The sequence below is a fragment of the Erithacus rubecula genome (assembly GCF_903797595.1).
Source record: "Erithacus rubecula genome assembly, chromosome: 8".
NCBI classification, from domain to species: domain Eukaryota; kingdom Metazoa; phylum Chordata; class Aves; order Passeriformes; family Muscicapidae; genus Erithacus; species Erithacus rubecula.
Genome location: NC_136659.1, coordinates 15,032,551 through 15,046,308, shown reverse-complemented (window position 1 = coordinate 15,046,308; position 13,758 = coordinate 15,032,551). Strand labels below are relative to the sequence as shown.

Genomic DNA, 13,758 nt, shown 5'->3' with positions numbered 1-13,758 from the left:
TAACTTAGTCTAGTCAGCTGCTTTTTAGTACAGTTATTCGTATTTAATGAATGTTTTAAAATTATATTTTGTTCTGAGATGTATAATAAAAAAAGTTTCTTCTGTGTTGATAGCAAATTAATTCTTTAAAATGTTCAATATACCTTTTTAGTTTTGCCCTGAGATCCCCTTCAACAACTTCTTTCTTTCTTTCTTCAACTTGCAGGTTTACACTCCTCTCAATTTCACCATGTTGGTTAAAAGCTACACATTTGTACATGCCAGAATCAGTTTTTATTGTGTCCTTTATTTCTAGTTTGGCTTCATCTCCTCTCTGCTGGATTATAATGCGACCTCCCTGGTTGAGTTGCCTCCATTTTCCCTTCATCCACTTAACATTTGGAATCGGATCTCCTCCAACTTTTGCAATAAATGTTGCAACAGTCTCTGCAGAAAGATGCAAATGAGGAAGCTAAGTCTTTCCAGTTGTTTATGACAGAGGGACATAATCTCAAACAAAAGGTGTAGGAAAATAGTAGATATTGTACTATTTTGAAAAGAGTTCTTACTTTCCATGACTTTGATACTCTGAGGCTCTGACACAAAATAAAGTTTGCCTTCGACTTCTGCTTTCTTAGCTGCTGGAGCAGCTGCTGGTTTTTCTAAAAAAACAGAGTCAGAGAGTTATAACAGATGGCTTCATGCAATCATTCATGTTCATAGGTGATGATGCTTCTGAAGGAATTGTAAAAAAGAAATTAATTCTGACATGGAACAAAACACTATGCAAGGGGTAAAAATGCAAAATACTTTAATACTGTTTTAACCAATTTGCAATTTTCTTTCCAGATCAAACTGTCTACAATGAGCCATGCTGTGCTGTTCATTTACTCCAGTCAAGCCATTTATACTCTCAGAGGATGCAAATCCATAGATATATATGCAAATAAAAAAACCCTCATTTTCTAAAATGGATAAGCTTTTTGGTGATGTTTTCTCCTTTCAGTCCATTTGTGGATATTATGCCCTAAGAGTTACTTGCAGATTTTTATCAGTGGTCTTTTAAATTCTCTTGGTTTTTTATGACTTAGTCCTTAGCCTAGTGGCTAGCAATGTAGTAAAAAAACACAATTTGTGCATACTGCTGGGCTCTTATAAAGCAAGAGCCACACAGAAGGACTCGTGTTTATAATTTACTTTCAGCTAAAGGGTCAAAATGTTTAGAGCTGTAAGAGTCTTAAAAGACTAAGTCTTAAAAGACTCTAAGGCCTTATGCTCAAATTCCTTCTGTATTTTCCTTTAATAAACACCACTTTCCATAAAACATGCATGGCCAAGTAATTTCACCCCTTTAGCTTGCATTTTTCCTATATTTGGTTTAGATTTAAAAAATAAATTCTTATTCTCTTTGGCAGGGATGTTCTGTTGATTTGACGCTGATCTTTCAGCATTTATGTCACTATAGATATATAAATTATTGTTAAATACCCTGTTTTACCAGATTCCACTGCTTTGCAAAAATATAAAAGTAAATAAGTGTTTGATATTAGATTATTAACTTTTTTTGTTCCAGAGAAAAAAGAGTGGGATAGAGTTTTGGTTGACATTTTCATCATATGCCTTATTTTCTTCGTGTTACTGTACCTTTGACTGTCACTTTAGATTTGCAAGTATCAGTGCCAGCTGCATTTGAAGCTTTGCATACATATTCTCCTGAATCTGATTTGGTAACTGCAGCAAGTTCTAGAAGAGCTACTCCATTAGCAAAGCTGAAGTTGCATCTGTCTGAAGCTCTTATTTCTTTTCCTGCCTTCAGCCACTGGATGCGGATTGGCTGTGATCCCTGGACATGACAGCTAAGATGTAGGGTATCACCTTCCTCTGCTGCTGCTGGCTGAAGAGGCTGGTCAAAAACTGGAGGCTTTTTAGGTTCTGGAATATGAAAATGCTTGAGTGAATACTCAGGAAAGCATGATCAAGAATATAAGAGAGAGAGATACGTGTGATTCCTAAGGAGGCAATGGCAAGGAATGGAGGATGATAAACAGAAGTCTGAGAATGTCAATCATAATGTTATAAAATGGAATAAATATCAAGAGAGCATTACAGTGTATTTCCTATATAAACATGCAAGAAATATCTTTATCCCAAAATAAAATAGTATGAGAACTAAAGCACCATTAAGCTGCAAAACTGTATAAAAGTCTTTAAAGAAATAAAACTGTAATTTCCTGCAAGACTATTATAATGAAGTGTCATGCTACCACAATACAGTGTCAACACTACCTAAGCTTAAATTTCATTGCACAAACCTCCTGTTACTCCACTGAAAGAGAATTATTAAAAATTCAACAGAAATTTCACAATGATTTCAATCTTTCAGTCATAGCAAATAGTGAAAAAAGCCTCTCCTTGGAAAAAAAAAAACAAAACAAAACACAACAATAAAAAAATTCCTGACCATGTGTTTTATGTCAATCTCTGGACAAATCACTGCTGTTCAAGTTGAAAAAATCATCTCATTAGAGAGAGAGAAGCTATATATTTGCAGCTAAAAAACCAAAGAAAAGCAGGAAGCAAAGAAAAACAAGACTTGAACCAACCTCTGATAACAACTGAAGATGTACTCAACACGCTTCCTGCTTCATTGGACACTTTGCAGGTGTATAAACCAGCATCCGATTGCTCTACGGCCTTTATGTGCAAAAGCAAGGCATTGTTTTTGAAAGATATCTCACAGTGAGCACTTGAATGGACTTCCTGATTGTTTTTATACCAAGCAACAGTCAAAGGCTGAGAGCCAGAAACACGACCCTCAAGTTTGAGTTCATTCCCTTCTGTTTCTTCTACCGCTTCAGACAGTTTCTTAGTAAAAGTAGGAGGAGTTTTTCGTTCTGTAAAAAAAGAACATAAATTCTATGAATCTATCTTGAGATGAAAAATCCTAAAGACAATGCTTCAAGAATAATTTGAACGTTGGGGAATTGATATTTGCCCTCATTTAAACTGGATATATTTTTAAAGTGAAATTATGCTAAGATAAACAGCAGGAGTCCTGCTCTTACAGTTATTGGCGCTGTATTTTCCTGTTAGAAAATAAATTTCTCTTCCATTGATTTAAGTCATACACCATTTAAATAACCCCAAGAGTTTTGTGAAGTTCTTAAGAAAGAAATAAGCCAGAGCCTATTGAGAAAGTAAGCCAAAGAGAATGTTTTATTTCTCCTCTCATTGTTGTTAGTGACCCCCCTCCTAATACCCTTAAAAGAGTCATAGATATGTCCAGATAGGTACTCTCAGGCTACATCTCAAAAGTTTTTTCAAAGTTATCTTGCAGTAATAAGTCCAACCTCCTTCATAACTGAAGGCAGAAAAATGTAAACACAGTGTATTATCTATTCAGTACCTTTAACAGCCAGTTTAGCTGTGCAAGAGTCCTTTCCAACTTCATTGCTAGCATAGCATGTATATGTTCCAGAATCTCCCCTGTCAACTCTCAAGATGGTCAAATGGGCTGTGTTGTCTACATAACTGATCTGATAGTTCTTTCCTGTTCTAATTTCTTGGCCATCTTTTGCCCAAGTGACTCTAATAGGCTGTGTTCCAGAAACATGACACTCAAAATCAGCACTTTCTCCAATAATGCCATCCACAGGTGCAAGTGGGATGTCAAAGAATGGAGCAGTCTTCCCTTCTGAAGAGTGAAAGAAATAAAAACCCATCACTTTAAAATCTCAATTTACTTTAAAACTGTGTGAAATAAGAATCTCTTGTACAAGATTAAATCCACATATAAAGCAAAACTCAGTTTTAAGACATTTCCATCAAATACTTCACAGCCCACCAACCTGTAAGGACAAGCCTGCCACTAGAAGAAGCAGTCCCAATAGCATTGACAGCTGTGCAGGTGTATTGCCCAATAAGGCTCCTATCTGTCTTCAAAATCTGGAGAGTGGCTACATTATCTACAAAGGACGTGTGAACATTGTAGTCCTCTTTTACACGCGCGCCGTCTTTGAACCAAGACACTTCGATGGGTTCTGAGCCAGCAATGCCACAATCAAACACGACTGGTAAGCCAACAGTCTCGTGAACATCTCTGAGTTTTCGTGTAAAAGAAGGAGGAAGTTTACGCTCTGTAACAGAACAAGTATTGTTCAGTGAAGCCTTTCAGAAGACATGCATCTCTTGCTGTACTCACCAATAATCACTGACTAATACGCTGTGGAGTACATGGATTTTTGCTCATAACTTCCAATTAAAAATATTGTTTAGCATGTAATTTATTTTGAACTTGTTGTAAAGAGCCCTGTGCATATGGTTGCAGGAAGAGAGGTCTCATTTTTTTTCTCTTAGACCCCGTGAGCCTCAGGACTGCTAATACTGAATAGGGACGGAAGATCCAGAGGCTTGTAACACTGCAGAAGAGCTGTGGTCAATGTAAGTGCTGTGTTTCAGTTACTGGTCGGCTTTTGTTAGTAGAAGACAATGCCACAGGGTATCTTACATATCAAGAGACAGTAAAGTGTTTTACAAGGAAGAGGCAATTGTTGTTTTTCGAAACAGCAAAGCATACTTAAGAAAAACAGGCATAAATTTAAAATGGAAATATTCACCTTGAACTGTAAGCAAAGATGATGAAGAAGCCTCCCCAACAGAGTTTTCTACTTTGCAGATGTACTCCCCACTGTCACTACTGTCTACCTGGCTGAAAACCAGAGTAGCAATTTGGTTCCTAAAGTGCATTTTCACAGTAGCAGTTCCTCTCAGCTTTGTATCGCCTTTGTACCATGACACAATCATTTCTGGTGTTCCAGCAACCTGGCACTGTAAGGATGCAGAGTCTCCAACAGTCACCTGCACAGGCTCCAAGGGGCTAATGAAGTAAGGTGGTTCTGAAGGACAAAGACATGCCATTAGCATAAAAAGATATTGCATGATGGCCATTAGTAGTTCAAATAACACTTGCCGAAATGATGCTGGCGTGACGCACCTAGTATTGTGATTGTACCATGACAAGTATCTTTCCCAGAATCATTTTCAATATGACAAGAATATTGTCCCTGATCTTCTAGTTTGCTGCTAGGGATTTCCAGTATGGCAGATGTGTCTGTAGTAGTGATGCTACATTTTTCAGAGTGCATTATTTTCACTCCATTTTTCTTCCATGTCACTGAAATCGGTGGAGTACCCGTATATGTGCATTCCAAGATTAAATTTTTCCCTTTCTCTACACTTAAATCATTCAGCTTCTTCACGAATTTGGCTGGTTCTATAATGAACAACGGGAAGAAAGCAAATTAAATAAAGCCAAGAGGTCATCTTTAAGAAGCATAAGAAGCAGTAGTCTGGACAAACCTTTGACAAAAAGATGTGTTGTGCAAGAAATTTTTCCTGCCTCATTAGAGACCTGGCAGGTGTAGTCTCCACTCTCAAGTGGATGGACATCAAAAAGCTCCAGTTCTGCAAGGGAATCTTGCAAGGTCATATTGCATCTGGGTCCTGGTACTAGCTCAACACTGCCTCTGAACCATTTAACTTCCAATGGAGGGGAGCCTTTTATGATACTAGTGAAGGTTATGTTTGCCCCAGATAAAACATCCAGTGGTTCAGGTTTCTTCACAAAAGATGGTGGTTCTAAGCACACAAGTAAAACAGACAGAGAAGAAGTACATTTGAACTTCTTTTAAAGATCACAGTCATCAGAAATATTCAACAAATCAAAAATGAAATATTTGTGAAAATAAATTTGAATCATCTGATTCTGGCTTCTTACTGATACTGACCTCTAACACTCAAAAATGCGCTGCATTCATCAGCCCCAGCTACATTAGTAGCTGTGCACAAATAAGTTCCCATATCAGACTCCTCAAGTCCATTCACTTTCAGAGAACAGGTATTGTCTGTAAGAGTAGCCTGATACTTCTCTCCACTGGTAATCTCTTGTCCATCATGAAACCAGGAAACCAGAATGGGTGGTGACCCATAAACCTTGCACTCCAGTACAGCAGAAGAGCCCAGCTGACCATACGTTTCTTTCAGTTTTCTTGTGAAAGAAGGAGGTATAATACGATCTGCATTTGTTTCAAAATAAATGTAAAAATAAAAATTACTATACAGGGTTCTTAAAGTGCAGGAAGTTCTCCATACATAATACAATTAGTGACCTTTCTTTTGCTGTATCTGCTTTTGCAATGTACTCTGACACATCTAAGTATTTGAAAAATAGTCAATGGTTAAGGAAATGCTGGAACATTCATTCACAATCTTTGAGGAACACCTTTTTTTTTTTTGCCATTCTTTTTCATAGGCAACAGTATTGCACCAGCTGTCTACAACACATAGATTAAAGCTGAAGAAACCAAGTTCTTTCAGTAATTCCTGTCCCTCAGAGTTTAGGTAGGCATCTGTTCTTGATGCCTGTCAAAGTGGCATGCCAACTACTCCTAAGATTATACAACTCTCTTAGGTTGCCAATCAGAACTTGCTATCTGAAGCAACTTTGCTATCTGAAGGCTTTGTAAAGGCACTGAAGGATCAGAGGTGACTCAGAAAGAGTAGTCAACTAACCTGAAACGTGCACTGAAGCTGTGCAGCTGCTTTTACCAACACTGTTTTTCACCTCAAAAGTATATTCTCCACTGTCTTCTAGTGTGGCATTCAGGATCTTAAGCCCAGATACTTTGTTGAAGAAGCTGATTTTATATTTATGGTCAGTGGACAGTTCATTACCATCTTTAAACCACCTAGCAGTAAGCTCTGGTGTGCCATCTACTGTGCATTCCAGAGTGCAAGAGTCTCCAGCTGTAACTTTGACTGGGCCTGGCTTGTCAACAATGACTGCAGGTTCTGCAATGAAATGCAAGTCAGAAGAAAATTTAGAACAATGAATTAGCTATTATTATGATTAAAATTTAAATTTTAAAGCATCTTGAAACATGTTGTGTTTTTTATTTCATGCTACCAACCTAGCACTTTCAGCATGGCAAAGCATTCCTGAACTCCAGCATCATTTTTTATCTGACAAATGTATTTCCCTGCATTGGCTGGTTCTGCATTTCCAATCTGCATAGTTGCAATGTTTTCTGAGTAGGAGATCCAAAGATTATCGCTTTCTCTGATGATTTCCCCTTTGTCTTTTAACCAGAGAACAGAAATGGGCTGTGATCCTTGTACTGCAGCCTGCAGTTCAATCGACTCCCCGACTACGACAGTGAGATCACTCAGCTTCTTCACAAAGGTTGGTGGTGCTATTTGAGAGAAGATATTGGACAGTAAAGAACCCTGCCAGGAGCGGAAAAGTAGGAGAAGAATTGCAGGAACAAAGAAATGCCAAGAAGATGCCAATCTTTGTACAAACCTCTTAGTGTTACAGAGCCAACACAGGAGTCACTTCCCACATCATTTACAGCCTTACAGTGATATTCACCAACATCTGCAGTATCCACACTAAGAATGTGAAGAGTAGCTATGTAGTTCTCAGACATGACCTTGTACTTCTTGCTGCTCCTAATTTCTCGTTTGTCTTTGTACCATGAAATCTGGAATGGAGGAGTGCCCTGGAGCTCACACTCCAGATGAATATCAGACCCTTTCAAGGTCTCGACTGGATGGGGCCTCTTGGTAAAAATGGGGGGTGCTGGAAAAAAGAAAAGAGTTATCCTTTGTGTTATTTAAGCAAAAGAGATTAAAGAGGACAGAAGATTCAAGTAACTCTTCTGATGCTAAATAGCAAAGACAAACAAGAAATATTTACCACAGAGATCAAAAACAGACAAGAGATTTGCCATTTACTTAGACAGGTTTTGGCATTTCTGACAAAAGGAAGTGGGATTTAAGAACTTTTCCTGAAGGAAGACCCATACAGTTAGAAAGGGAAGGAAAGAGCTGAGATTCTGACCTTTTACTCTCAGTGTGGTACTGGTGCTCACAGTACCCGCTGGATTCTGAGCTTCACAAGTGTAGTCACCACTGTCTTCAACACTCAGGTTGTGCATTTCAATGACTGCCACTGAATCCACAAAGGACATCCTGTATTTTTCACTGGGATGGATTTCAGTTTCCCCTTTGTACCAGGTGACTTTGATTTCTGGAGATCCACCTATTTTGCACTCATACGTTGTGGAATCGTGCTGTTTCACAAGTTTTGAGGAGTCTAGTTTCTTAATAAACCTTGGTGGTTCTGGAAAGCCAAAAAGGGGAGATGATGCTTTAAACTGCACTAAATGTTCAAATAAGCAGGGAAATATGTAACTGAAACTGTAAACTTTAGGGACTTAAGCACAAAATCTGATTTTGCAATTGCTATGAAATTTTTTTAGATTATTTCGAGTTGGTCCAAAATCCAGATTAAGAAGCAAATAAGTTTTCTATATGCATTCCAATGAGTTTCTCCTTATTTTCCTGACCCACTGCACCTCTCCTTGTACATATTGACTAGAGATTAGTTGATATGCGTAGCTTTCTTTACAAATAACTTTTGTTTTACATGAATAATCAAAATGCCTGATGAAAATGCAAGAATCTAACCCTTCGGCCAAAAAATGTTATTAAAGCATTTATGTTTAGTGTTGTAGCAATTGCTTTATATCCTGTGATTAGTAATTAATATAGTTAATAAAATGTATCTGTATTATAATCCCTCACACATTTAATGCAAAACTGAACATAGAGTGGCACATAAAGAACAAAAGTTAAGGAGCTTAGGTAGCAAACAAAAGAGCTTAGAAATAATCATGCTGAGGAGAATTATGAGATGGCTGGTGTTACAGAGACCGGTGTTAAATATCCTGTGATTGAAAAGTAAAACAGATTTCGTTCCATAAGGAGAGGAAAGGAGTGGAAGTTTGATACTTTTGGTCAAAAATACCATCTAGATGATTAGAATCACAAGACTGAGTGCTCATAGATCAAAGATATAACCCATAAAAGCAAGAGGTGGTAACGTGGGTACAACAAACAAATCTCTCTGCAAAACAGGATGAAGTGTCTCTTTGTGTGACTGCCTGTAAAGTGTAGGAAGAATATCTAATTAATTGTGGACTATATCAACCTGTGGAACAGTTGCAGAACATCCTGTGTTGCTAGAAACAAAACTTCCTGAGTTTCTAAAAGTAGAAATGATGATTTGTTAACATCAGGACTCTTGGAACCTCAGCAATTTACTCTCAGATTTCACTTTGAGAAGGAGCTGATAATCTATCTGCACACTAACAGTTGCTGAGTAGTCACACTCTGATTCCACTCCTTTCAAAAAATGAGGGTATACACATTTATAAGGTTATATATCTAGAATGCAAAGCAGTTCTAGAACATAAAGCAATTATTAAAAATACAGATTGGGAACATTAGATGCTAGAGTGAGAAAGTTAATAAAAAACTGTGAGGTTTTCAAGGTCAGTTAAAAAAAGATCTTAATTCTACAAACAAAAGGCTGCATGTCATAGAGGTGACAGCATATGCTCAAATTAAACACATGCAAATCAATGCACCCAAAAAGATTGTCCTTTTAAGTTCTATAGAAATTGGTTGAAAACCATCAACATCACTAATTTTAAAGCCCTGGGGAAACTGTACAAATCACAAAGAATACTGACACTAAAAAGTGTCAGGAAACTCAGGATCAAAAAATTAAATAATAGTACTGAAAAAACTTCTCAGGTTTTTATGAATAAAGATTTGAAGAGTAAAAAAAATAAATAAGGTCAGCTGGGATCTTTTTACAAATGGTAACTGTTCAAAGAAAGCTATCAGGAATTATATAATTAATAATAAACAATTATTGTGGTGGAAAGAAGCTTCAGATCTTTTAAAGAGGTTTGATTTCTTGCTACAATTTTTCAATGCATTTTGTAAGCAACAAAATGCAAGCTACATAATACTGCAGCTCTACTTATTGCTGAATCCAGGTAATTCAGTCTAATGCACTCTTTTGACCCCACCAAGAAAAATGCTTATGGCTGGAATAAACTTCATATATATAAAATGTCTGACAAATAATTAATACAAAATCTTGCTACTAGTAGCTCAGTTTCCTGTGTTATTTTCTTAGAGAATAAAAAAATTTGCTCTTGAAATATACTCCCTCCACCTTTGTACTCCAAATTCATACAGAGGAAAGAGGAATAAAAAAAAGAAAAACGAGGAAAAAAAATGCTGAAGCAACAGGGACCTTTTAACTAAGGCATAACCTAAGCAGTATATATTACATTTCTTCTTTTATAAAATCAGTAAGATTGAAATATCCGGAACAGCTATAAATATGTTTCCACCTACAATGAGGAAATTGCACTAAGGCAGTCTGAGCCATTCATAAATTTAGATTTTACTTTTAGATCCACACACTGTAAGGAGAGGTGGAGTGTTGGGTGGGATGGATATTTGTCACCAAATCTGCTCTCAGATCCCTTAACTTTGCTGTTTAGAAGAGCAATTTTCAGTGTTTTCAATTGGTGAAAGAGCAAAGCTGTTTGCAGGAGCTGCACATGCAGTAAAAATATTTTAATCCTCATAAGTGAACTGAATTTCTCTATTTCCTTTCATTCCCCTGGGCAACCTAGTGACTGTCACTGCTAGAGAGAGACTTTAGAAAGACAGATGCTTCTGACCAACACAACCATTCATAAAGGCACAACAAATTAATAAGGGAGAGGCAATGTTTCAGTGGAAGATAAAAGATAAGAAAAAGAATGCACTATACCAAAGTAGAAGAAATATAAGTATTTAAGTATTACAGTAACATTTAAGTGAAATAAGACATCTGAGAGTAACCACTTGTAAAGATTGTTAGTCACACACATGTCTGCATTCAGGATTGTTTTCCTTGTGTCTGCCTTGCAAAGAAAATCTCATAAACACTTGAGCCCACAGCAATACCTTGTACAGCCAGCTGAGCTGCGCACGCATCCTTTCCAACACTGTTGCTGGCAGTACATGTGTAGAGCCCAGCATCCCCTTTACCAACTTTTAGGACTGTCAAGCTGGCCGTGTTTTCCACCAGTGTCATTTTGTAGTTGCCGCCTGAACGAATCTCTCTGTTGTCTCTTGTCCAAGTAATCCTCATGGGAGCAGAACCAGTCATGTGGCACTTAAAGGTTGCACTTTCCCCTAGTGCCACATTGATAGGTACTGGCTTGATGTCAAAGAAGGGAGGTTGTAGGTGTTCTGCAAAGAGGAAAGCATGGCAGAGCTCACACCAAGCCTGCCTCACTATGCCATGCCCATCATCCCTGGCCACCATACAATGGGCAGAGTGGGGAAAAGGGTGGAGAAGTAAAAGAGCAAAGACATACAAAAGATTTGCATTACAAACCTGTAAGGAGAAGTTTGGCACTGGAAGAGGCAGTCCCCAGAGCATTTTGGGCTGAGCAAGTGTATTGGCCACAGTAATCCATACTAGTTTCTAAGATCTGTAAAGTCGCAACATTATTTAAGAAGGCTGATTGCATGTTATCAGTGTTGCTTAAGAGAACCCCATCCTTGTACCAAGACACCTGGATAGGCTCTGAGCCAGTTATGCGGCAGTCAAATGTCACTGGGGCACCAACCACCTCCTGAATATCTTTAAGTTTTCTGGTGAACGTAGGGGGAAGTTGACGCTCTGCAAAACAATAGTAATCACCACTATCAGTAGGAAGCCAACCTAAAATTAATTACCTTTGAAGTTAATAAAACCCCATTTTTGTACAACAAAGAGTTCCTCCAAACTACCCCACAAAAGAGTGGCTCTTGGCCCATCACCTTTAACAACAAGCAAAGCTGTGGAGGTGGCAAAGCCGATGCTATTTTCTGCTTTGCAGATATATTCTCCAATGTTGCTATCCTCTACAGCAGAGAATGCCAGTGTTGCCACATTGTTCTTGAAGTGCATTTTGTAAGCCTGTGTTGATCTGAGCTTGGTGTCATCCTTGTACCAGGACACCTTGATTTCTGGTGAACCGCCAATCTGGCATTTTAAGGTCAAGGGCTCGCCAACCTTCACCTCCACACGGTCCAGGTGCGTGACAAAATAAGGTGGTTCTAGGGAAGGAGAGAAAGTGGTGAGCAGAGGCAGAGCATCACTGGGGTGTGTTAGGGGAATCAGGGGTGATGAATACCTAAGATGGATACAAGGCTGTGGCAAACATCCCCACCCGCCTCATTTGCCACCTCACAGGTATATTCGCCTTCGTCATTCTTTGTGCTGTTGAAGATTTCAAGAATGCCAGATTTTTCAGTAGTTGTAACAGTGCAGCGTTGAGACTGAGAAATGGGCATGCCATTTCTTTTCCAGGTAACAGAGATGGGAGGGGTGCCAATGTAGCTGCTTTCTAGCACAATGGACTTCCCCTGCTCCACACTGAAATCACTTAATTTCTTCACAAAGACTGCAGGCTCTGTGGAGAGGTATAAATCAATAGTAAGAGGGACAGATGTGGAAGAGCTGCAGGCAGGGAGTGAATGAAGATAAGTGTGCATTCATGCACACACCCAAACACACCTTTCACAAAGAGCTGTGTTGTACATGAGGCACTGCCAGCATCATTTGTGACCACACAGGCATAGTCCCCGCTGTGGCCTGGCTCCACGTTGTACAGCTGCAGCTGTGCCACAGACTCATGGACAGAGATGGAGCAGTTGCTGTCTGGCACCAGCTCCCTGATGCCTCGGAACCAGGTCACTTTGAAGGGAGTACTGCCCTTGATGTAGCTGGTGAATGTCACATTTGATCCAGGCAAAACTTCCTGGGGATCAGGTGTCTTCACAAAAGAAGGTGGTTCTAATGATCATGCAAAGAAGTGGAAGAGGGAGAAAGATGTTAATAGGAAGGTCTCTGTGGGAAGGAAAATGAGCAGGTTTGAGTCAGAAAGAAAAAAATAAAAGAAACCACAGGAAAAAAAACCCAAATCAAAGAAACCATGGGAAACCAAAGAAATTAAAGAGAAGAGGGAAGAAGAATTTTGTTGAAGGCATGGCAGTATCCTTCCACTGACCTTGTACAGTCAAGAAGGCACTGCATTCATCAGATCCAGCCACGTTGGCTGCCGCACATGTATATGACCCTGTATCTGTGATATCCAAGGCATTCAACTTCAAAGCACAAACATTATCCAAGAATGAGATTTCATATTTTTCTCCACTAACAATCTCATTCCCATCTTGAAACCATGACACAGATATGGGAGCTGTGCCAGACACTTTGCACTCCAGCAGCACAGAGGATCCCAGTACCCCATTTGTCTCCTTTAGTTTTCTTGAGAATGAAGGAGGAACAAGGCGATCTAAGTAGGACAGGGCAGAAGAACAGGAAGACAAGTGTTGAGGTTTCTTTCGAGGGAAAGAAAAGGGGAAAAAATAAAAGCTTTCTTTATAGACAAGAGTGAACAATAAAGACATAGAGCTGACCTGAAACATCAACTGAAGAAGTGCAGCTGCTGTCCCCCACCTCATTGTGCACCTCAAAAGTATACAAGCCCCTGTCTCCCCTGTCTGCAGAAAAGACTTTCAAAGTGGATATATTGTTGAAAAAGGTAATTTGGTATTTGCGGTCACTCTTTAGCTCTCTGCCATCTTTGTACCACTTGGTGATCAGCTCAGGTGTTCCTCCTACTTTGCACTCCAACGTAAAAGGATTGCCAGCCATTACTGTGATCGGCTCAGTCTTCTCTAAGATGACTGCTGGTTCTGAAATAGGAAGGGAGGGGTCTGTGTGTCACAGGGAAATCTACTCACAAACTTGTGAGCACAGGGTGTAAGCAGAAGGCAAAGGCTGGTAGAGCCAGCTGTGCAAGCTAAGACACA

At 39.0% G+C, this 13,758-nt stretch overlaps 1 protein-coding gene across 1 annotated transcript in view; it reads right to left on the bottom strand.

The window, feature by feature from the left end:
- The window catches only part of TTN (titin), a 238,044-nt gene that overhangs the window by 152,693 nt on the left and 71,593 nt on the right, over positions 1-13,758 (bottom strand). Inside the window, exons 59-79 of the mRNA XM_079310285.1 lie at positions 13,363-13,641; positions 12,951-13,238; positions 12,458-12,736; positions 12,075-12,353; positions 11,719-11,997; positions 11,291-11,578; positions 10,855-11,142; positions 7,880-8,161; positions 7,340-7,618; positions 6,948-7,229; positions 6,550-6,828; positions 5,766-6,053; positions 5,338-5,616; positions 4,973-5,251; positions 4,596-4,874; positions 3,828-4,115; positions 3,386-3,673; positions 2,583-2,873; positions 1,624-1,911; positions 549-641; positions 144-426 (exon numbers count right to left, since the gene is read on the bottom strand). Coding sequence (XP_079166411.1) covers positions 144-426; positions 549-641; positions 1,624-1,911; positions 2,583-2,873; positions 3,386-3,673; positions 3,828-4,115; positions 4,596-4,874; positions 4,973-5,251; positions 5,338-5,616; positions 5,766-6,053; positions 6,550-6,828; positions 6,948-7,229; positions 7,340-7,618; positions 7,880-8,161; positions 10,855-11,142; positions 11,291-11,578; positions 11,719-11,997; positions 12,075-12,353; positions 12,458-12,736; positions 12,951-13,238; positions 13,363-13,641 — 5,758 coding nt within the window. The remainder of the gene's footprint in view (positions 1-143; positions 427-548; positions 642-1,623; positions 1,912-2,582; positions 2,874-3,385; positions 3,674-3,827; positions 4,116-4,595; positions 4,875-4,972; positions 5,252-5,337; positions 5,617-5,765; positions 6,054-6,549; positions 6,829-6,947; positions 7,230-7,339; positions 7,619-7,879; positions 8,162-10,854; positions 11,143-11,290; positions 11,579-11,718; positions 11,998-12,074; positions 12,354-12,457; positions 12,737-12,950; positions 13,239-13,362; positions 13,642-13,758) is intronic.